Source organism: Oryzias latipes, chromosome 6 (genome assembly GCF_002234675.1).
Source record: "Oryzias latipes chromosome 6, ASM223467v1".
Classification (NCBI taxonomy): Eukaryota; Metazoa; Chordata; class Actinopteri; order Beloniformes; family Adrianichthyidae; genus Oryzias; species Oryzias latipes.
Window position 1 is genome coordinate 5,002,156 of NC_019864.2, and position 23,042 is coordinate 5,025,197.

The following is a 23,042-nucleotide window of genomic DNA, read 5'->3' on the forward strand; positions in this document are numbered from 1 at the left end:
ATGGATGGATGGATGGATGGATATATGGATGGATGGATGGATGGAAGGATGTTGGATGGATGGATGGATGTTGGATGGATGGATGGATGTTGGATGAAAGGATCTTGGATGGATGTTGGATGGATGGATGGATGGATGGATGGATGGATGGATGGATGTTGGATGGATGGAAGGATGTTGGATGGATGGATGGATGGATGGATGTATGGATATATGGATGGATGGATGGAAGGATGTTGGATGGATGGATGGATGTTGGATGGATGGATGGATGTTGGATGAAAGGATTTTGGATGGATGTTGGATGGATGGAAGGATGTTGGATGGATGGATGGATGTTGGATGGATGGATGGATGGATGGATGGATGGATGGATGTTGGATGGATGGATGGATGTTGGATGAAAGGATCTTGGATGGATGTTGGATGGATGGATGGATGGATGGATGGATGGATGTTGGATGGATGGAAGGATGTTGGATGGATGGAAGGATGTTGGATGGATGGATGGATGTATGGATGGATATATGGATGGATGTTGGATGGATGGATGGAAGGATGTTGGATGGATGGATGGATGGATATATGGATGGATGTTGGATGGATGTTGGATGGATGGAAGGATGTTGGATGGATGGATGGATGGATGGATGGATGTTGGATGGATGGAAGGATGTTGGATGGATGGATGGATGTATGGATGGATATATGGATGGATGTTGGATGGATGGATGGAAGGATGTTGGATGGATGGATGGATGGATGGATATATGGATGGATGTTGGATGGATGTTGGATGGATGGAAGGATGTTGGATGGATGGATGGATGGATGGATATATGGATGGATGTTGGATGGATGTTGGATGGATGGAAGGATGTTGGATGGATGGACTGTCAGCGCCAGACTTTAAGGCTGTCAACCCAGCATGGGTCTAAATCTTCCGTATCAGACAGTTTGAGAGTAAAACTCGGTCAACCACCATCACGTCCCTTCTTGAAACTACAAATTTTCTGTGAGTTTCCTCCTGTCAGGCATCTCTGAACCACAAAGCAGCTTTAAACTGTTAATAAAGCCCCCTACCTCTATTTTGTCTGTTTTTGCGTCTCCCCAGTACAGCTTTCCTGTAGCATAGTCCAAAGCTAATCCATTGGGCCAGCCCAGAGAAGTGTTAAGCAGGACCAGCCGGTCTGTTCCATCCAGGTTGGCACGCTCAATTTTGGGACGCTCCCCCCAGTCAGACCAGAACATGTAACTGAAAGCAGACACAGTTTCATTAGAGGCAGTACACTCTGCTGTCCTACAAAGGCAGTATTCACTAAGTCCTAGTCCAACGTGTGTGATTGAGACACTGCCACAGCGTCTTTACAGATGCAGCAGGTTTCTGAAGGTGGAGTGACCGACCCCAACCTTCATGCTGCATCCAAAATATTTACAATCCTTTTTCCTGACCAGTTCTAGGATAGTCAATTTGTGGGAAAATTGGATTTTTTTCAGTGAGCTGGGGTCACTTGAGACAACCGAAAAGTTATTTTAAGAGAAATTGGACTAGAGATGCTGTCATTCCTGCTAAACACTACGTAGTGTTGATCAAGACGGAGAACGTATGAAACTGGTTTTTGATGGTTTATTAAGTTGTTTTATACTAACTGAAAAATAAAAGTTTAGCAAACCTTAACCGTGAAAGATTACTCTAACTTTAAATACTCAGTAGGTTTTGGGCTCTTTCACTTTGTGTTGTAAAATGTATTATTCATCATTTTATGTCATAACACTAATTTTTTTTGGACATACTTAACCAAACGTAAAAAGAAAACAAGCTGACAGAGTGAACGATGCCACTTACCCATTCACAGGATCCAGAACGATGGCTCTGGGTTCATCCAAGTTCTCAGAAATCAGAATTTTCCGAGAGGTCCCATTGAGCCTCGTGACCTGAAAATGACATGGAGCACACATCTGTTCACATTATTGAAACCATTTTATTTTTTTAAGCAATAGTCAGCTGCTGCCTTTGAGTACCAGTGATGACCCACGGAGGACAGAGAGACGGTAAAAAGTCTGACACAGAACTTTGCAGGTGATGCTTTGTCAGCTGGTTGTAAAGTTTACTGCGCGACGTATGATTTGATATCAAATAGTACTGAAAAACAACAGATCTTCGTTTAAAAAGATAGCTATTTTCTATCATTTAAACAACTGTTTACCCTTTAACATCAGAGCTTTAGCTCCATTATTCACACAATGAAACTAACTCCAGTGGATCCTGAAGCAGAGAAAAGCAGCCTTGCAGTGATATGCAAGACTTCACAGTCGTTTACGTACATCTCAGTTCATAACCCTTGTGCTATCCTAGGCACTTTAACATTGGGAGTTGGGTCATCTAGACCCATTAGACAGTGCCCTGAACCTTTTTTCTTCAATGATTTGTGATCTTCACTGGTGTCCATGGATTACATGAAATCTTTCCACCTTTGTCATGGTAGGGAGAACACCTCAATGCAAGGGTGGGGTCATCTGGACCCCATAGGATAGCACAAGGGTTAAAGGGTTAATGTATTGTCGTAAGGTACAGACTCACTCATCACTCATGTGTTTTGTGATCACAACATCACACAAACATGACATTTGCACATGTATTGTTTTATTTTGAAAGTCCTGTATTCTTTTCTATTAATTTGCAGTGAATTCTTTATGCTTGCTTGATTTATTTATTTAAAGTGATGTGATTGAGCCGCAGCAGAGTGCTTAAATAAAAGCCACATCCATCTTTATGCAGTAGTCTGCAGTGCTGCCCCTTGTGGATCACCAACAGTCTGCTGTGAAAACACGGACTGTCTTGAACCAGCCCTCTAACCTCCTGTGAACATTCCTGGGGTGTCTGGATCCTCCCTGCTACAGCACAATTTTTAACTCTACCTCAATGCGATCGGTGCCAGTGTCAGTCCAGTAAAGGTTTCTGGACACCCAATCCACTGCGATGCCATCTGGGTGGTTAATTTCTGTGGTGACCAGCATCACGGCGTTGCTGCCATCGAGACGGGATCGTCGGATGGCTCGAACTTCATCATCTGTCCAGTACACATACCCTTCAACAGGGTCATAGTCTATAGCTATGGCATGGCGGATCCCATCAACCTGCAACAACAAAGAAGCAGCGAGAAGGGAGGCTGAACTTTGACCCAAGAGGCCAACAGAAAGTCTGCTGCAAAGTGAGAATTTACCTGCAGCACTATGTCGGTGAAGTCTGGCAGGTCAAGTGAGATTCTCCTCAGGTCCGTCCGTCGAGCGAGCAGCAGAACCTGCTCCGCCCCTGAATGAGAAGGACCAAGGCACTATTGAAGATGACAAGAAGGTCTGGCTGCTTGGAGGTGGCATTACCAAAGCACCTTTTTGTGAAGTACTGAAAACCAGTCAGGACTTTGTGTCTGCAGCTTTTTTTAGTTGTAGTCATCGTTGATATAAATATCGGTGGGGTCAAAAAAGCCTCAAAATGGTTCCACTGAGCTGTCTGAGTTTCTCTTCTACTCCTATTGTTTCTAGCACAACAGTAAACTGCTGAAGTGATCAAAGAATTACTGTCACAAACCTCCAACTTCATCAAGTCTAATTATGACCACGGCTGGACATGGGTACGGGCAAAGGGGGCAGTGCCCCCTAAATGCTGCTGACTGCCCGCCAAAATGTGATAGTCTGCAAAAATCCACAATTAAAGAAAAAAAATAATAAAAAACAAAAAAAACAAAAAAAATAGGAGAACCATCAGAAGAAACCAGCTCTGGTGGATATATTTCCAGGTACAGGTGAATACTAGGGTTAGGCAACACCAATCATTTCTGAATGGATTTGATTCAACGCACCAGAGCCTGGATTGATGCACGATTCTTGTGGATCCACTCGATTAAAAATCAAATTTGAATGTACATGATTTACACACGAAGACATATTTGTATAGAAATTCAACAATCTATACATGTTTTGAAGATATTCTTATTATTCTGATACAGTTCACATGCTGTCAAATGTATTAGTGACATAATAAACCAGCACCATACAGTGTTACATGGTTTCTCAAACGGAGAAGCTCCAACAAAAAAGTGCAGATCATTACCATTGTAAAGGCTCTAAACTAGCTAATGTTACAAAATTAAATGTTCTCCCTCTCCTGGAGGGCATTTCCATTTGGTGTTTCATGCTGTAGCATCACAATTTATTCCAAAAGATTTGAAAGGAAAGAACGGTGCTTTAGACCAGAGTTTTTCAGTGTGCCATGGGAGATGGTCAGGTGTGCCGTGGTTAATGTCCCATTCACTGATCTAAAAACATTTCCCATCTCCAGGATATCAGCTCTGTGTTCATCCAAACAGGCCCTGATAAAACACTGAGGAGTTAGGAATATGAAAGATCATAAAATACTTTTTTCTTTGTTTTTATTTGATTCTATTGAAGACACTTTGATTAGAATGACGGTACAGTGATTTAGCCGTAGCTTCAGCTCTGTTTTCGGAAAAGTCCCGCCCCTTTAACTGTCTCCACCAATCATTCTTGGAGGCTTAATCACACGTCATCAGTCTGACCAATCAGAAGTGGTTAAAGTCTTCACTTCCTTGTTCTGATTCTGCTCATAAAGTCTCAGTTCCAACAAAAATACCAGCTAAAGCTCGTCTTTAGCGCTGTAGCTTTCCACAGAATCCGGTGTCAGACCGTGGAACAAGTGAACAAAAAAATGAAGCTCAGAGACGCTAGTCTGTCTGCGATCGGCTGCTGTGCACTACATCTCCCATGATGCATTGGATTAAAGTGACAGCGTCTCAGCGTTTCTTGGTTAAACGTCTTGAAACCACAACGAACACACATCAAACAGTTTTTAAATCTTTTAACTTAACTTTTATTACATCTTTTAGAAAAACACCTGCAACGTCCAGCTTTTTCTGACACAATTATCACCAAAACGCATCTGAGATCATGGAGGGACTGTAGATCAATACAGACTAGGAGTTTCTCGTTTTTTTTTTTTTTTTTGGGATGCTGGTGTGCCGCGGGATTTTTGTCAAAGATAAAGTGTGCCTTGGTTCAAAAAGGGTTAAAAAACAGTGCTTTAGACCACAAATGGTTACTTTTAAAAATATGTTTCATTAAGAGTTTGGAAAATTCCTGCCTGTGATTAAATAAAGCTGAGTATTTAGTCAGCAGCGTATGTTTAACGAGCGTTAGCATTAGCCACCCTATGGGAAATTCCATTATGCATTAGCATTAAGCTAGCAGACTTTGGCTTTACTGCTGTTATATGAGTAAGGTCACCAGAAAAGGAAGGGCATAAGAGATCGATCTTTACTTTTATGGATGGATTATTGATCTAGTAAACTTATATCGATTCAGAGAGATTCATTGATTTGACCTGGGTTAATTAGTCAGACATTGTACACCGTGGCTTCAGGTGTGTTCATAAGACTGTGGTGGTAACACATTTTCACCAACGGCTGCAGCTGGGGCCTCGATGCTTGCAGCTTTAATCAAATGTTGTTCTCTCCCCCATGATGCAGTCATGCAGAACACCAAGTCCCTGTCCAAAACAGAGGCAGAGACATGCAGTGACCATTTCTTCTTCCACTGGAGCTTCCAGAACCAGCTGTTCCACTGTTCTCGTCATAACAGTATCTGGGGGGAGGAGTTCACTCTTCAACCACCCTAGACTTCATTCTGAGATGCTTGAGGAACACTGACTCGTGCACACACACGCACACGGTCTGGAGGCAGCACAACAACAAACGCCTTCAATTTAACTAGCCAAGCAAAACAAATTAGAAGCACAGACACAAAGGCACACGGCCACACAAACTGCTGCTGACACAATGCAGCATTGTTGTTTTATTGTCTGCAGTGGGTGGGCAATTGGTTGGCGTGCTCCATTCACATTTAATATATTCACACAACAGCCAAACAGACACACGCAAAGCTTACAGCACTGCTGCTGCTGCTGGAGGAATAAGGCTCCATTGTCTCAGCATCGTGGGAATTCATTCTGTTTCTGACACACAGATCTGTTGTACATCCCCCACCCTGTCATCGGACACATCCCTAATTCTGACCCTTCTGTCCAGCTGAAGCATCACCACCACAAAAATATGAGGAAATTGAACTTCCCACTCCTCACAACATGACAAAAAGAATTGCCCCTACAGCTTTAATCCAGAGCATCAAACTACAGACGGATCCACCTCCAACCCCCACCCCCACCCCCAGGCCCAGGTCCAGTCATAGGGATGGAGACACATTTTCATTCTGCCCGTTCTCCAGTGACTTGCCCCCAAAGATGGAGAACGGCGGCCCACGCACCGCTGAACGTCCAGGGAAGTGACATTACCATGGTTGTTTCAAGTACCAAGTTCCTTCACCTCAACAACAAACTAAACTGGTCCCACTACGCTGATGACCTGTACAGGAGGGGGCAAAGTGGCCTCCACCTGCTGAAGTGACTGAGGTCATTTGGCGTGTGCAGACATCTGCTCCCTATTTACTTTTTTGTGCGTTTGAACTGATATTTGGTGAGCAGTAATTCCTGTTATCAGTTTTTTTTCTTTGAGCTGCTATGACAAGTGAATTTCTCCCTGTGAGATCCTCTACATTACCAAAAGTCTCCACTCAATTGTAGACCATTCTTCCAAAAGGTCATTGGTGAGGTCACACACTGATGTTGGTGGAGAAGGCCTGGATCCCAGTCTGTGCTCTCCTTCATCCCAAAGGTGATCTTTGGGGTTCAGGCCAGGACTCTGTGCAGGCCAGTCCAGTTATTTTTAAATCTGTCATCCATGTGGGCGGCTGTGCGGCAGGAGTAGGGCGGTCGACCTCTGATCGGAGGATTACAGGTTCAATTCCTGCCTTGCCCGCCCATATGTTGAAGCCCACCTCACCGAGCTGGTGGAATGTTGGTGCCATTGTTTGGCAGTGTGAACATTCGCCAATGTTAATGTGTTAATGAAACTGTGAAGTGCTTTGGGCCTTCGAGGAAGTATACGCTTTTAACCAACAATGTCTTTACGGGCCGTGCTATGTGAACTGGCAAACAGTCATGTTGGAAAAGGAAGAGCTGCTCCAAACTGCTCCAGCAAGGTTGGGAGCATGGAATTGGTATCTTGAACCATTCAGAGCTCCTTTCACTGGAACTAAGGGGCCAAAGCCCAAGTCCTGAAAAACCAGCCCACACCATAATTCCTCCTCCACCAAATTTCTCACTCGGCACAATGCAGCCCCAAATGTACAGTTTTTCTGGCAACCCCCTAAACCCAGACTCGTCTATCAGATTTCCAGATGTCATTCCAGATTCATCGCTCCAGAGAAGGCGTCTCCACTGCTCTAGAGTCCAGTGGTGGCGTGCTTTACACCGCTGCATCAGACGCTTTGTGTTGCACTTGGTGATGTGTGGATGGAAGGAGCTGCTCCGCCGTGGAAACCCATTCCACGAAGCTCTCTGCGTGCTGGACTTGGGCTAAGCTCTGTAGCAACTGACTGCAGAAAGTCGGCCTCACTCTTTTCTCACTATGAGCTTCAGCATCCTCTGACCCCTCTCCATCGGTTTACATGGTCGACCACTTGGTGGCCGAGTTGCTGTTGCTCCCAAACTCTTCCATGTTGTTCTGATAGAGCTGACAGCTGACTGTGGAAGATTTAGGACGTTTCACCTCTGGATTTGTTGCACAGGTGACCTCCTGTGACAGTTCCACACTGGAATTCACTGAGAGCGGAACATTCTTTCACAAATGTTTGTAAAAACAGTCCAAAAGCCTGACTGCTTGATTGTATACACCTGTGGCCAGGCCAGGTGATTAGGACACCTGATGCTGATCCTTTGGATGGGGGAGAGAATACCTTTGGTAATAAAGTGTGAACTTTAATTAAATTTATCCAAGTTTGATCTCATTACATTTTTACAATAAAAGTCAATGAAGCTGGACGTGTTTGGACAAAACAGCAGCCTGAACTGGTAGAATGAAAGGATTTTTCATGAATCAGCAGCTGTTTCTGCTGGTATGAAGACACACAAACATGTCACGCCTTCTTGTGACGGTGACCATGGATGGAACAATCAGCAAAGTTGATCAATCTGTGCTTTAATGTCCGTTCTTTTTTAGCAGAAATTGTTCTGGACAGGTGGTTAACAGGGGATTACCCGTGCGGCTTCAGGATCCATACCTGGCTTGCACGTCTTTCCGTCAGCTCTGAGCTGGACCCCTGTAGGGCAGGTGCAGCTGTAGAAAGGGGGCACTGGTGAGAGCAAGCAGAGATGACTGCAGCCTCCATTGTTGTCACTGCAGGGGGTCCGGACTGCAACCACAGAGCAGGAAGCAAGGGGGGGGGGGCTTATGATGTTAAACTTGTCAACATGAAGACATGAAAGCAGTATCAGGGATCCATTTTCCTTTAAAGAAATGTCAATATTTAAAAGAAAAGAAAAACTGCTTTAATTTTGGGACCAAATGCAACAATTTGAAATCAGTGACATTTTTCAATTTAGGTCTGTGTACTTTTTGGTATTTCGAGTTTCCTGTGTTTCCAAGCCTTAATCATGATGAGGACCACAAATCAGTTTTGATAAACACATGTGCTTTTATTTGACAGCAAAAGGCACAGCAGATCCCTGCAGAGTTACATCCAGACAGGACTGCAGATCTGTACACACAAGTACAGATGTACCTGTCCTGGATGGACTAAACCCAGGACAGGCCGAGAACAGAGAAGGATTTGGCAGAAAAACATCCTGACCTTTGCTTTCAGGGACACAAATGGGGACTTGATCTCAGTTGCATGGTGACTCAAAGACATCTATGAACGGCTGCATCTAAAATCTGTGCACAACAGACTGAAACGCTGAACTGTGAGCACCTGTGTGAATTACTTCTCTGTAAAAATGATTTCAACACAGAGGAAAACCAGTACCTTCTCTAACGCCTGAGCTAGCCGTTCTATGTTTTGCGCGGCGTGTGGATGCCTGAAGGCCATTGGCCCACTGATGTCTTCCAGTCAGTGAGGCTTCTGCAGCTTAGGAGTATTGAGTGTGGAGGTGTGGGTGGTCACTGGCACAGACCTGAGGCCACGCCCACCACAAACAGCTAATAGGGACACATTGTGATGGGTTTGAAACCCTAACCTTTAAACGAAAACTGCTGGCCCATGTGTAAAAGGTGCCATGGGTAACTACACCTTTATCCTTCCATTCTTCTGCTTGGTCTGCTGTTCATGCTCCTAGAGAGGCTCTCGTTAGGGGCTGAATGAACTCTAGCACATCTATTAGCAGCTCTCACAGCCTAAACCTCAGCATCTAGTGATGGTAAAAACACTTTGGTCCTAATACATACAGTAGGAAGATGAAACATTCAACTCACTGTAAGGCTGTCGGTATGACTCCAGAACCTGGATGCCCATTGGAGAGTAAATCCCACCCAGGATCTCTCTGGTTTTGTCTCCTCGGTGTTTGTTGCAGGCGTGGATGGAATGGGTCTGCCAGTCGGTCCAGAACAGAGTCTCGTTTGACAGCGTCAGAGCAAAAGGATGCGTCAGGGTGCCCTCCACCACAGCCTCACTGCAGGAGCAAACGCAGGCAGCTTCAGAACCACAGCAGCGGCCCACAACACAAGCAGGCTGAGGTCTGCCTAAGAGCTTCTTCTTTGTGAGGGAGCTGGAGGCCAGACAGATCGTAGCCCATCTTTAGAATGGATCCCTTTGAATGGGATTCAGTGCTACAGTCAGTGTTTGAAAAGATAAGAAAAAAGGTTTCATTTTGGATTTGATGGATTACGTTTTTGAGCTTCATCTGACCAGAAAACAACAGAAAAAACGTTATGAATTGAAAACCAGAAAAGCCAGCCGAGTCCCTGAACTCCCAGCATAGTTTGGCGCCTGGCTTCAGCCGAGGTCTACACTTTCACTGCACATCCATAAAACACACAGAGGTTTGTGTCACTCAGCAGAGAGGGCTGACGACTGTTTGCAGAGAGGAAAATGCATTTGCACGCACACGTGTACACTCACATGCACAATCGCATGCATGCAGGGTCAAAGGAAGCTAGTATTTGGAATATCAACACTCCAGGAACTAAATTCATCAATCATCACTATTGCTGGATTTGTGTGTGTGTGTGTGGATGTGTGAGTGTGTGTAGGTGTGTATGTGTGAGTGAGTGTGTGTGTATGTAAAGTGTAAAAGCAGACGTGAGCGGGGTTCAAGGTGGAAAAAGAGAGAAAAATGTTCATTACTTCCAGATGTGTTAGCTCCACTCCGCTTTGTTCATGTGAGCCGATTCTTCAGAAAACAAATGGTAAAAATTCACTGCATGATCTAAGAACCCCCCCCTCCCCCCCAGTGAACTTTACTTTCACTAGACTCTGTTGCACAATTCAGTCACAAAAAGGTGAGCTTCAGCCATCGGGGCTGCGACCTGAATCAAACCAAACCTTCTCCGGCTGGGACTTTAAAGCTGCAGCCTCAGATGATCACAAAAGCAGACGAGTGCGCGCCCCCCCCCCCCCCCCCCCCCAAACTGTTGAACTGCTTTGGAGCGTGCAGACACACACAGAGTTTGCCTCAGAAACCTCCTCTCCAGGTAGGAAGTTGTAAACAAAAGTGTTTCAATTGAACCTAGATTCCTGACAGAACTCTCAATCTAGTCATTCTGAGTCTTGATCCTTTCCAAGTATTTTGCAGTTCTAGCTTCAAGTCCGTACATGCAGACTGCAGAAGTGTTGCATGTGCAAACAACATATGTGTGTGTGTGTGTGTGTATGTGCATACAAAATGTAAACTTCATGTAAAGTTACAGTTAAAGTCCCACTAGCTCCTAGGTGAGTGACATTGGTTCTCCGCATTTGACCCCTCCCCTGCCGCGCTCAGGAGCCATTTGGTGGTTTAAGCCCCCCATCCAACCCCCTAATGCTGAGTGTCAAGCAGGGGGGCACTGGGTCCCTGGTGTGACTAAACAAAGATCATGAGTGATTTGTATGTCACCTTATTGTGAAAAGAAATCAACTGACTAGTCAGGAACTAGTCAGTTACCGGGTTAAAGTTGAAGCTCTTAACTTGATCAGTGCTTTTCTACATCCTTGTACACAAAGCTGGTCCACACTGGTTCTCATTCAAACATATGCAATGATCAGACCTTCCCGTTCCTCTTTGTTCAGACCCTCTCTGGGCTTGAGTCCTACAAGGATCCTGTAACAGGACTAAGAGCCTCCAGAACCAAGTCCCAACAGATGATCCAGAATGTTGCTGCATCTCATGTTGAATCAGTCTAAAGGACACTCTTCAGATCTCTGCACTGACCTCCTGAAGCTGCTGCTTTTGACTGAAAGTCCTGACACTGGCCTGAAGAGGGGTCACCTGAACAGCAACCCACCTGAACTCACGCAGCATCCAGCATCGTGCACAGTGACCCCCGCCCTCAGTCCAGGCAGCAGCCTTCTTCAGACCATCAACGCTTTCTGTTCAACTGCAAAGTCCTTTTTCACGCATTTCAGCTCTGCTCTTTCTCCACAGATACAACCTTTACCAGCGGTACTGTTTTTTGATTTCTTAGACCTTAGTCACAACTAGGGCTGTCAACGTCGAAGCGAACCCCACCCATAAGATACTACCGAGTCCCCGATTGGTCAGAGTGCTGCGTCGCTGCCATTCAGCGTGAAAATGTTCAACCGGTTGAGCTGAATGAAGGGCTGGTTTCTACGTAGAGCTTGCGACCAGACTTAAAAACGGACATTCATACACTCACACACCAGTAGAGCCACACTGGAGGCAGGGAGGGGGAAGTGTCTTGCCCAAGGACACAACGACAATTCAGTGGGGGGAGCGGGGATCGAACCACTGACCCTTCGATCATTGGCCGACCTGCTCAACCGCCTAAGCCACTGGTACGGGCTGTCTGTGGGTAAATTTGGGCAAACCCGTGCGAGGCATGCAGGTGGCCCACACCAAATATCAATGTCATAGACCGCTCGGTGAACCTGTAGAGTGAAAATGTTCATGGACATTTTTTTCTACCCCTTCTCCATGACTCTCCATGGGGACGGACAACCCATAACCCAGCTGCCCGCGGTACAGGTGCATGGCACTAAGAGCGTCCACTTTAAATGGTGGGAAAAAGCCTCAGTTTACAGGGTGCTATACAAAAAAGTCCAATTCAACCCAAATCATTCCAAGGAGGCCACACAGATAAAAATGTTCTTGCATTACACTCATCCTGTCTCAGGTGACCCAAGAGGCCCCGCCCTCATTCTGTTGTGTGGTCATATCATACCGTGCAGATCCATCCAGGTTGGCTCTGTGGATGAAGCTCAGCTTGGCATCGGCCCAGTACAGTTTCTGCTCCTCCAGGTCAACAGTGAGACCATTTGGCCAGAAAATGTCTTCATTAACAATCACCTCTCTGGTAGGACAAACACAAACAGCCAAGAGTCACAAACAAGAGTGTTTTTGTGTTGGGGTTCTATCTGGCGGGGTTCTAACCCCATCCCGCTGTGTTTCCTGGTTTCTTATTCACTGGTCTGTTGGTCTTTATGTAGTGGCTTCCTCTTACGCTCTTATCGTCATTACCTAAGTCAGTGGAGAACTCCTGGTTCTTAGTTCCTGTTTGGTTTGAAGGTAACTGAGGCCGACACACTTCACACACGATAAATGTGCAAATATAGAACAGAAATCATAACATTTTTCTTTGAAAAAGACCTTTGGAGCCCAGAACTATTTTGAAAATCTTGATCTTTGTAAGGAAAATGCATTGCATGTAAACATGCATGCTTACACACACACACACACACACACACACACACACACACATTGTATAACAATCTTATGACCATGTCATATACTGCAAAACGCTCGTTTTGGCCAAGTTTGTCCCGTCATTAAAGACTTAGCAGCTTTATGGTGCCATCCTCCTCGAATGCTGACGTTTGCACATAAGTGCACCACATCACAGTCTGACTACAGTTGTGCGTCTGTTGTGGTTGTGTGTCCGTTGGAGCAGAGATCTTCAATGAGCTCAGAGGATAGGACCGTTTCTGAAGGACAGGTCAAACGTGAGGAAGGTTGTTCAGCCGCCGTACCTTCTGCTGCCGTCCATGCCGGCACGCTCAATCCTTGGCTCCTCCCCCCAGTCCGTCCAGTACATGTATCTGAAGAGAGTCCCAGCACCAAAGAGGATCATTTCAAAGGAATGCACAGCTAACGAAATGCTTAAAAGATAATCAACAATGGAGTTTATTTGTGAACAGACTACGGTGGAAGATGGTGCCTTAATATCAGCCGCCTTCCTCACCTGTGTCTGACAGTGGAGGCGGATGACCCACAATGAAGGCGCAAATAACGAGCAGAAAGACAGTTTCAACCGTCGTGTGCCTCAGCAGCATGTCTGGCTTGACAAAGCCCTGTTAAAGTTTAATTAACAGCTCTAAACTCAAAGGTTGGGGGCGTTCAGCTTTAGAGCAGAACATTAACTTGAACCTTCTGCTTCACTTCCTGATAACGAGCACATTTTCAGAGTCCCTGCAGGACGGCAGAGTTGTGAGGCGTCTATACTGGACAGGTTCTGGATGGGGAGCCTGAGGCTGCAGGGGATGTTGGGAATTTTAAAGCAGCTAAAAATTGTTTTTGAATTTCTTATTTTAAATAAATTTATTCATTTCCTCATTTAATAAAACTGTTCATCAGTTTGTGTCCCTGCTTACAAATTAAATTCAGATTTATTAAATGAATCATTTTCTTAATACCTCATGTAGAAAAATGGTTTTGTAGTTGGTTCTATTAGCAATGGTGCTTGTAGCATTGAAAGTTCCCCGTTTGAATACGCCAGTCACTGAATTAAGGTTGTCTCTCAGTGCTACAGTATGTGAGTGTGTGTGTGAGTGTGTGTGTGCAAGTGTGTACCGTTGTGCAGGGTTGAGGGCAATTGCCCTGGGCTGGTCCAAGTCCATCCAGAACAGGACCTTCCTGGAGGTGCCATTAAGGTTTGCCACCTCAATGCGGTTGGTCTCAGAATCCGTCCAGTAAAGTTTTTTACTCAACCAGTCGCAGGCGAGCCCATCGGGGCTGTCCAAGCCCGGCACCACCACGATCTGATCGGTTCCCAGAGACTCCTTCAGTGCTGAGGATGGATAAAGGGAGAAAGACGTTTTCAGAAAGGTAACCCCTTTCCACATATTTTCAGCTTTTGGACAGCCATGAACTGACACTGCAGGAAAACCTCTAACTATCAGCGCCCGCTGCAGTTTGGTTTAATGATAGGAGATTCATGTAAACGTTCACACCCATTGTGATTCATGCAACGGGTTGGCCGCCTGTTGGACGCGCTGCTCGACGCGCTGCTCGACGCTTGTCCAAAAAGCATGTGGGAGGAGCTACCGCCAAAGTTATCGCTATATAGAGCGGGGTCCATCTCATTGACAATGACATGAAGACACACAAAAGTCTCAGTAATCATGTCTGTATGTTTGTGTTCATGACATCATTCAGAGACTGTCCCAGTACGATTAGGTCAGACCCTGCAGCCGGAGCTGCGTCTGAATGACGGCCGCTGTGGCGTTTCCGAATGTGACCCAGTTTGACCTCTTGCTGCCCCGCATTAGTCCGAGGTCCAAAAAATAGGAATAAAATTAGGACTTTTTTAGTATTGTCTTTAAAAATGAGAAAAATATTCTAAAGTTCAGGAGGACAACGATCAGAGTTTCCCTCGTTAGATAAATAAAGTTCAGTGTCTGCATTGATAACTGACTTCGTCAGACGAAGACAGAAGACGGTTTGTGAAAAACACAACTGTGTCTGAAAATAGCAGAACCTAAAGGCCTTTTCACACTGGGACGAATTTCGCCCGCGATATTCGCCGACGTTTAACGCCTCGTGACTAAACAAAGGGCACCAATGTGAGTGTGCACACCGAGGCGAAAAAACGCCACGCGTCAAAGCGTCACTTTTTTAAAAAACGCCTCGGGTTCGTTTTTTTTTTTCGACGCGTCGCGTCGAAATCTATTCGACCAATGAGAATGCCGCTTTTGCACACGTGTCTGGAGCTTCTGGAGTTACAGTAAAACACAACTTGGGGGCGCTCAAACACAAAACTGCCTTGCTGAGCACACATACCAGCGAAGAAGATAGACGCAGAGTTGCATCTACACTGCCGCGAACAAATAATGACGGACATTCTAAAATATCCCCGAACCAATCACCAGTTGGAGCTACTGGTGTTTGAAATATTCATGTTTTTCTTTGTATTATTCTGACAAGCGCGTAAATACTTGCTCTCTTCTTCTGAGGGAAAAGCGACTTTAAGAAGCGTAAAGTTCCGCAGCGCCACCTTGTGTACAGGAGTATTTCTGTTTACATTAAGCGCCATCTAATGTCAGGGAATGAAATTGCATGTTCGCTCGGCTCATCGTCAGCGAAAATCGCCTGGGTGTGAACACCACAAACGTGGCGAAAAACGCTGACGAATAACGCCTGGCGAATATTCGTCCCGGTGTGTACGGGCCTTAAGAAGTCAGAACTTCCCCTCGTATTGAACTTGGTCTCCACCTGCTGATCGTGTCACTGAACGCGTCACGTGCCAAAAGCGCGTTGTTCTTGGCAAAGTTTTTGATTTTTTAACTCTGGCTGCGCCCAAATCATGCTGCTGTCAGACAGACGCGCCACGCCAGACACTCAACCTGCACGGCAGGACTCCTGCTGGCGGATGTGCATTGACTTAACGTTAGAGCCGGACCTTCTGCCGTGCGAAGTGCGTTTGGTGTGAACGTAGCTTCAGAGAGAAATAGACGTTTTCCATCAATGATCAGACGCAAAAATCAAAGGAGACTGGTTTCTAATCTGCAGTGGAAATAGTTCAGCAGCAAGCACTTCTTACAGTTAGATGACTGATTCCAGCGTGTTTGTTTGATGGCCTCCTCGCTGACATCCGTCCAAAATATCAGGCCCTCAGCAAAAAAGAAATCCACAGCTGCTGCATCCTCCAAATCACTAACAACGATGGCCGACTCCCCGCGCGGGCCCTCTCCATCCACCAGACGGACGTCTCTCCGGTTGGCAAAAAGAAGGAGTGGAGACCCTGGAAAACAAAGATCCTCCTTAACATTCAGAGCCCACAGAGAAAGTCATTTTCTGCTATCATACATGGCCCCTTCCTCCCTGATCATGGCTGAAAGCTTCATGTCTAAAGGATCAATGAGTGCAGTTCTCCAGACAGCAGCGAGAAACGAACCTTTCTGACATCAGCTTAAATAAAAAAGGGTTCATCCTGCTATCTCACCCCCTCTGAGCAGGTTCCAGATTGTTTTCCTCAAGAGAACATGAAGGTAATGGAGGCTGAACACCTGCTGATGAAACCAGGCTACTGCAGTTTGCTCTGTTCTGATCCGAGCAGAGGGAATAAAAACACACAACCAACCATCAAAACAGAAGATGGCTGACGGACAGAGGACTCAAGCAATGCATTATGGGGGAAAAAATGTAAACCAATAGAAGCACAAATCCTAAAAACATTGGAATCTGTTGGTGGATAAAGGTGTGGAGGTGGAGATGGAGGACGAGCTGGACAAGACACATCCATCCTTTTCTTTTGCTTAAATAGATTCATCAGTAAAACCTCATGAAGGCTGACAGAAAAACTGGTTTTGTCAGAAACAGAAAAGAATTTGTTAAAAATAACCATGGTACAATTTCTGATTCTTTCATTTCCTTTTTCCACAACACAAACAGTAAAACCACTGAAGCAACAACAATGCACGGTAACACTTTTCCCACATGTGACCTCACACACATAGCAGGTTGATGCCACGGCATCGTTCAAGACAATACTGCTTTATTTTTCCATGATAGAAAAGTGCAGAATATTGCAACGCCACATCCTGGCAGCTAATCCATCTGAGAAGGATTCAGCTCCTTTAAGAAGAAGTGGTGTGTCAGCTGGTGTGCTCTGATGAAGTGCAGGACAGAAACCTGCAGCTGAGGCGGTGTCATCAGAGCAGCGGCGGCACTTTCATCCCTTCTGTCTCAACAACAGCAGCTGGCGAAGCTCCACCGAGGGAGCCAAAGCCAGAGCAGAAGCTGCAAAGCTGCTCTGGCTTTGGCTCCCAGCTCCTCTGCAGAACTAACAGGCTCTTCTGAACCTGTGTTCCACCTTCCTGCTGCACCTACTGCAGGCAGCAGACGGTTCAAGTCCCACTCCAATCATCTTTTGATCCACCGTGAACGTCTTAGAATTCTGATTATGCTTTTTTTAGGCAAAAATAGGACATAGTTTCTGCTTAGCAGCAACAGTTCATCAGAAATTCCCCTTTGTTGGCGGGATTGTTGGCGTGGAGTAAGCCCGCCTCTATTTCACATCATCCTTTTGTCTACACCCCCCCCCCCCCCCCCCGCTAGCTTACAGCCCCTCACAACCCCACCCTGGCATTAACAGAGCAAATAAGCCATCAATATCAGGTCTATGCAGTCGTCCGGTTCTGATCCAGATTCCAGCTCAGACCAGGAAAACACAGACGGTCATGGATCTGTTGGTCTGACAGTGGATGATCAGAATGGAGCAGAGCAGGGAGTCTGTATATAACAACAAGCTTTTTCAAACTGCATTTTTGGTCTTCTCATGATTGACTACAATTGATTAAAGAAATACTCAAAAAACATAGTTTAATCTTAAGGCCCGTACACACCGGGACGAATATTCGCCAGGCGTTATTCGCCAGCGTTTTTCAACACGTTTTTTGTGTTCACACCCAGGCGATTTTCGCTGACGATGAGCCGAGCGAACATGCAATTTCCTTCCCTGACATTAGATGGCGCTTAATGTAAACAGAAATACTCCTGTACACAAGGTGGCGCTGCGCAACTTTACGATTCTTAAAGTCGCTTTTCACTCAGAAGAAGAGAGCAAGTATTTACGCGCTAGTCAGAATCAAACAAAGAAAACATAAATATTTCAAGCATCAGTAGCTCCAACTGGTACTTGGTTCAGGGATATTTTAGAATGTCCGTCATTATTTCTTCGCGGCAGTGTAGACGCTACTTGGCGTCTAACTTCTTCGCTGGTATGTGTGCTCAGCAAGGCAGTTTTGTGTTTGAGCGCCCCCAAGTTGTGTTTTACTGTAACTTCAGAAGCTCCAGACACGTGTGCAAAAGCGCAATTCTCATTGGTCGAATAGATTTCGACGTGACGCGTCGAAAAAAAAAAACGAACCCGAGGCGTTTTTTTTTTTTTGAAGCTTTGGCGCTCGGCGTTTTTTCGCCTCGGTGTGCACACTCACATTGGTGCCCTTTGTTTAGTCACGAGGCGTTAAACGTCGGCGAAAATCGCCGGCGAAATTCGTCCCGGTGTGAACGGGCCTTGAGTTGTCTTTTTACGTGTCCACCGCCATGAGAAAAATGCTACAGGAACATGTTAAAACACTAAAAACATGCTTATCATTGGAGTCATGCTTCACTAGTGGCAAAGTGAGATCATTTCGTTTTAGGAAGAAACAGAAGGACTTTATCCCAGAAACTCCGTCAACAGAAATATGAAAACCAGCCGTCAGGTTGGTGACGAACAGCAGCTCATTTGGGGCACTGCTGTTAACAAAAGGTTTGACCATCATGACTAAAGATAGATGGGGCTGACGCCGCCCCTCGCTCGCTGCCGGCGGCACGCGCGGGTATGCCAGCTCTATTTTGCAGTAGAGACACTGCACCTTGTTCTCTTCTTTATTAAGTGTGTAATGATCCCACACTTTAGACAATTTCTGCAGTTTATTTATAGATCTATTCTCCGCCATCGCGCCAACTAAATTCAAAAGGTCCGTGTGAATAAACGGACCGTGTGACACAATCAAATCCCTGCGCCGCGCGTATAGTGCGCGTCAGGAATTTAACGAGGCTTCAAGGCAGAGATTTTGCCTCGAGGAATTTTTGTAATCGAGTAACTCGAGTAACCCGAGGAATCGTTTCAGCCCTAAACGTATGCCTGCATGTTCCCATGACAACACTTTCCTTTGCTGTTTTGGTATTTGTGCTGTTCCCACTGAAGTGAAGCGCACCAGAGTTCACTTGTTTGGTCCAAAACAGGTCTGTCACACCTGACAGTAAAAGAGCAAATGCACCAGCATGAAAGCCAGAGGATTTCCAACCCATCCAGGTCCAGACCAAGTCCTCAGGCTTCTGCTGAGCATCGGAAAACATTTCCTGGTTGTCTCCTTGCTGATTCTAGGCTAGAAATGCCTGAGGAGCATTGATCTGACTCTTCACGGCATGCATTGGGGTACAAGCCATGGGCTGGAACAGGTTTTTATAGAAAGTCTGGGGGCCTGAACCGTTAGCAGAAAACTGAAATGGTGGACCGCCTTTGGCTTTCTTCCTCTGAGAGTCTCTGCTAGCCCCACATCCACCCCCTAAAGTCCCCCTCCTCCCAACCTTTTCCTCTTTCTCCCCTCCACTGTTCCCCGCCCGTTTGCCCACTACCCACCCGTCAGACTTGTGCGTAATGCATCCAGCTCCAACCTCCTTTTTCACGCCAGAGAAAGGCAAACAGGAAAAGATATCCATCTCTTTCTTGCATTCCTTCTCATCATTGTTGCCACATCACTGCTCTTCTGCTGCAGCCACTTTTCTCCTTCTTTCAAACTTTTCCATGACTATCACAACACCAGTTATCAACCCATCCGTACTCTCCAGTTTACAATACTGCAACCGTGGCAAAGACATAGTTTCCTTTATTAGTAGAAAGTGACTTTTCGGTTGTTGGTTCACTTCTGCAATAAAAAATGTTGATGAACCTGAACTTTCCCTTTCCTGTGACAGAGTGGGGAATCTGGTTCGGTTGCCACCAATTTATTTCTATGTTTTCACCATCCTTAAGACTACTTTAAACGCTGAAAATGATCTTCTTCACATGTGACATTTTTAGACCAGATTGTTGATGTCATTAGCGGTCAGTGTCTGCATACAACAGATGATGTGGTCGGGTCTTGGTGTGGTCCCTGTGTAAGGCATCAGTAACAAACAGAACAAGTCCTGCAGCAGTGAGAGGGGGGGAAGCAGATGCATGAACGCAGCACTGCTGGCATCCCTTTCTCTAAGACACCTCACCCCCTTAAACCAGGGAGCAGACAGTCCGGACCTCTGACTGTCCAGAGTTCCCTCGCTACATCGCCATTCTCCTTTCACGGTCATGATTTTTCATTTTATTTTAAATAGTGCACTTTGTTCTGTGTCCTGATTGGCTGTAGACCTTGTCAATCACTCTCCTCTGTGCCATGCCTCAAGTAAAGAATGCGTTCAGTTCGCCACATTTACGTACAAAGGGCGTTCGCCATGTTGTAGAGCTGTACCAATCTACAGTTCTAAAATCCAGTGCCCTGGAAATTTCCCAGAAGTCTTTGCAAAAAAAACTATGTGCATGCTCACTAGAATTGTCAATGATGGATGGATGGATGGATGGATGGATGGATGGATGGATGGATGGATGGATGGATGGATGGATGGATGGATGGATGGATGGATGGATGGGAAACTGACAGATGGTGTCTGCCTCCTGAACCATAGCAGAGTTGGTTCCATCAGGGAGGAGCCAGATGACAGAAGCTCCTCCTCCATTCTATCTAGTTTAGCTAACTTAAGGAAGAAGCAGGAGTCCTGCAGACGCACAACGTAGATAAAATAGAATCATGATGGCCTTCAGATAGGATGTGAACATTCAAACTTGAGCTGACATGGTGGCGGTAAGCCCTGCTGCAGCGTGATGCGCCACTGTGGGGTCTGAGGGAGCTGCTACCTGCAGCAGAGTCAGCCCTAAACAACATGAAGGGAAACACAGAACAGACTTGTGTGGTCAGACGGGCGTCATGCACCACGACGTCTGGAGTGGCGTGTTACTCCATGAACACTGGACTGAACTCTGCTGTGCAGCGTGAGCACATCTGACCCACTGAATGCTTCCACACAGACCAACAGGGAGCCTTCATGTACAAACAAGAGGGAGACCTCTGCCACGGACCCCCCCCCCCCCATATACCAGGGAACACAGACAAAAACAGAAATTCAGAAAATGACTCATTTGCTAATGAAAAACAATGAAGAAAAGCCTGGTGTAATGCACTAAAACTATCCATAATAGATGCATCTTGAACTCAGCTCTATTGTTTGACCTTTTGAACGTGAGCATTCTGGGATGCAGCAGGGATGCAGCACACACCTCTGTGTCCCCTGAGGAACTGTGGGAAAAAACATTTCAATGACTAATACGACGTACTTTCACTGCAAAAAGACAATAAATGCTTTACAAATAAGGCAGAAGTATAATCATACTTGTACTCAATTGTTTGAGTTATTACCTTTAGGTAATAACTGCATAATGTGTGATGACCACATTATGCAGAAACTAATGGTTTGGGACTTTTTCCTGAAGCTTTCCTGCGGCTTCGCTGAGTAACGTCGGTTCTGCAGATTTTAGTAAAAATGTCAGAAACAGCGAGAAGAGGATCAGAAAACGCCCGTCTTCATCTATGGAGGTGGAGAGGCAGCATCCAGCTGCAGCCCGGCTTCACCGCCGCTCCACCACCTCATGAACAAAGCCGAGCCTGCAGAGCAGCAGAAATGACGAAGCCAGCCGCCCTCTTCCAGGGTTCTGCCCATCCCCGCCCGGCACAGGACGAGGCGGCGTCCGCCCGTGGAGGAAACACGGAGGTTTCCACAGAAACATCCACCTGCTGCTCCATCACACTGCCGCTCTGAGCACCGCCACCCAGAACAAAGACCGCCGACCCGTCTAAGCCAGAGGCTTCTGAGGCACAGCGGTCCTCCTCGGCTGCCCCCCTTTGTTTGAGTCTGTGGATCATCCATGAAGCAGCTGACAGGCTGAAGACACAACTGACAGGCTGAGCAAACGCACAACAGGAACACAACAGTGAAGAGGAACCAGGAGCTGAGGGTTCCTCAGGAGGAGTTCTGCTGTTTCAGGAGGACAACCAGAAGCCTCAGCCCCGAGGATGAGACTGTAGACACCACGGACCTGTGGAACCACGCGCTGACACGCTAACACACGCTAACGCACGGGGTCAGAGGGCGCCTTCAGAGCAGCGGGGGGGGGGGGGGGGGGGGACAATGAGGGGAGCTCTGGAAGCAGTCAGAACCATCACCACCGGGACACGGGGGGGGGGGGGGGGGGGGGTCTGTGGACCCACATCCTGGGGGGGGGGGGGGGGGGGGGCAGAACCCAAACACTGCCCTCTGTTCAGCTCTACGGCGCAGAGCCTGCGTGCGTGACACCCGACACCGCGCAGGACGGGATGAAGGCCCAGAAACAGCCAGCTGCCTTCAAATCCCGCAGGTCTTTGTGATCATCGTCTGGCCCGAATCTCACGCACGACCCGCCCCGTGGCGAACACCCCCCAAAAGTTTGGAGCCGCGCTCCGACAGCCGAGACACGAAACTTTCACCGGAGAGCCGCGCGTTCACGCGTCGACCGACGACGTACCCGAGCCCGCGGACAGCAGGCAGCTCCAGAGCAGCAGCCGCGGCGCCAGCAGACCTCCCATCCCCGTCACAGCCGGGACTCCCGCTCCATGTTCGGATGTTCGATCCCGGGAGTCTTCTCTGACCCGCCGCTGAGCGCGTACATGTGCGCGCGCGTGACCGGGGCTGTAAAGGGACTTTTCTTCGTCTTCGTTTTACGCTCGCGCTACTTTCCACTTTGGACTGTCGGGCTCGCGCACGGAGAGAAAGGGCAGTTGGGTGTGGGCGGAGCCTCGACGTCTCAGGGAGAGGTGGGGACAAAGTTCGAGGGGAACTTCATGAAGATCTGGTTCGGTTTGTCCTCGCGGAGCTGCTCTGTAACCTCTGAACGTCTTCAGTCTCAGAAACATCGTTCGGTTTCAGAGTACACTGACCAGAAAACCATAGATTTAAAAAGGATTTAAAGAAAATCAAAATTAAGACGTCATCCCTTCAAAATAAAAGCATTGACTCATTTTGCAATTCAATTCAATTTATTTATATGGCCCAAATTCAGAACAACAGTCGTCTCGATCATGGGCTTCGTATC

The 23,042-nt window shown here is 46.6% G+C and overlaps 1 protein-coding gene across 1 annotated transcript in view; it reads right to left on the reverse strand.

Moving 5' to 3' along the window:
• Positions 1 to 22,727, reverse strand: part of lrp5 (LDL receptor related protein 5) — a 51,992-nt gene extending 29,265 nt beyond the window's left edge. Inside the window, exons 1-11 of the mRNA XM_023955524.1 lie at positions 22,476 to 22,727; positions 15,879 to 16,079; positions 13,910 to 14,126; positions 13,090 to 13,158; positions 12,285 to 12,413; positions 9,381 to 9,577; positions 8,191 to 8,322; positions 3,225 to 3,313; positions 2,920 to 3,138; positions 1,847 to 1,935; positions 1,084 to 1,255 (exon numbers count right to left, since the gene is read on the reverse strand). Of these exons, the coding sequence (XP_023811292.1) occupies positions 1,084 to 1,255; positions 1,847 to 1,935; positions 2,920 to 3,138; positions 3,225 to 3,313; positions 8,191 to 8,322; positions 9,381 to 9,577; positions 12,285 to 12,413; positions 13,090 to 13,158; positions 13,910 to 14,126; positions 15,879 to 16,079; positions 22,476 to 22,536 (1,575 nt within the window). The 5' untranslated portion in view covers positions 22,537 to 22,727. The remainder of the gene's footprint in view (positions 1 to 1,083; positions 1,256 to 1,846; positions 1,936 to 2,919; positions 3,139 to 3,224; positions 3,314 to 8,190; positions 8,323 to 9,380; positions 9,578 to 12,284; positions 12,414 to 13,089; positions 13,159 to 13,909; positions 14,127 to 15,878; positions 16,080 to 22,475) is intronic.
• Between the last annotated feature and the right edge of the window lie 315 nt (positions 22,728 to 23,042).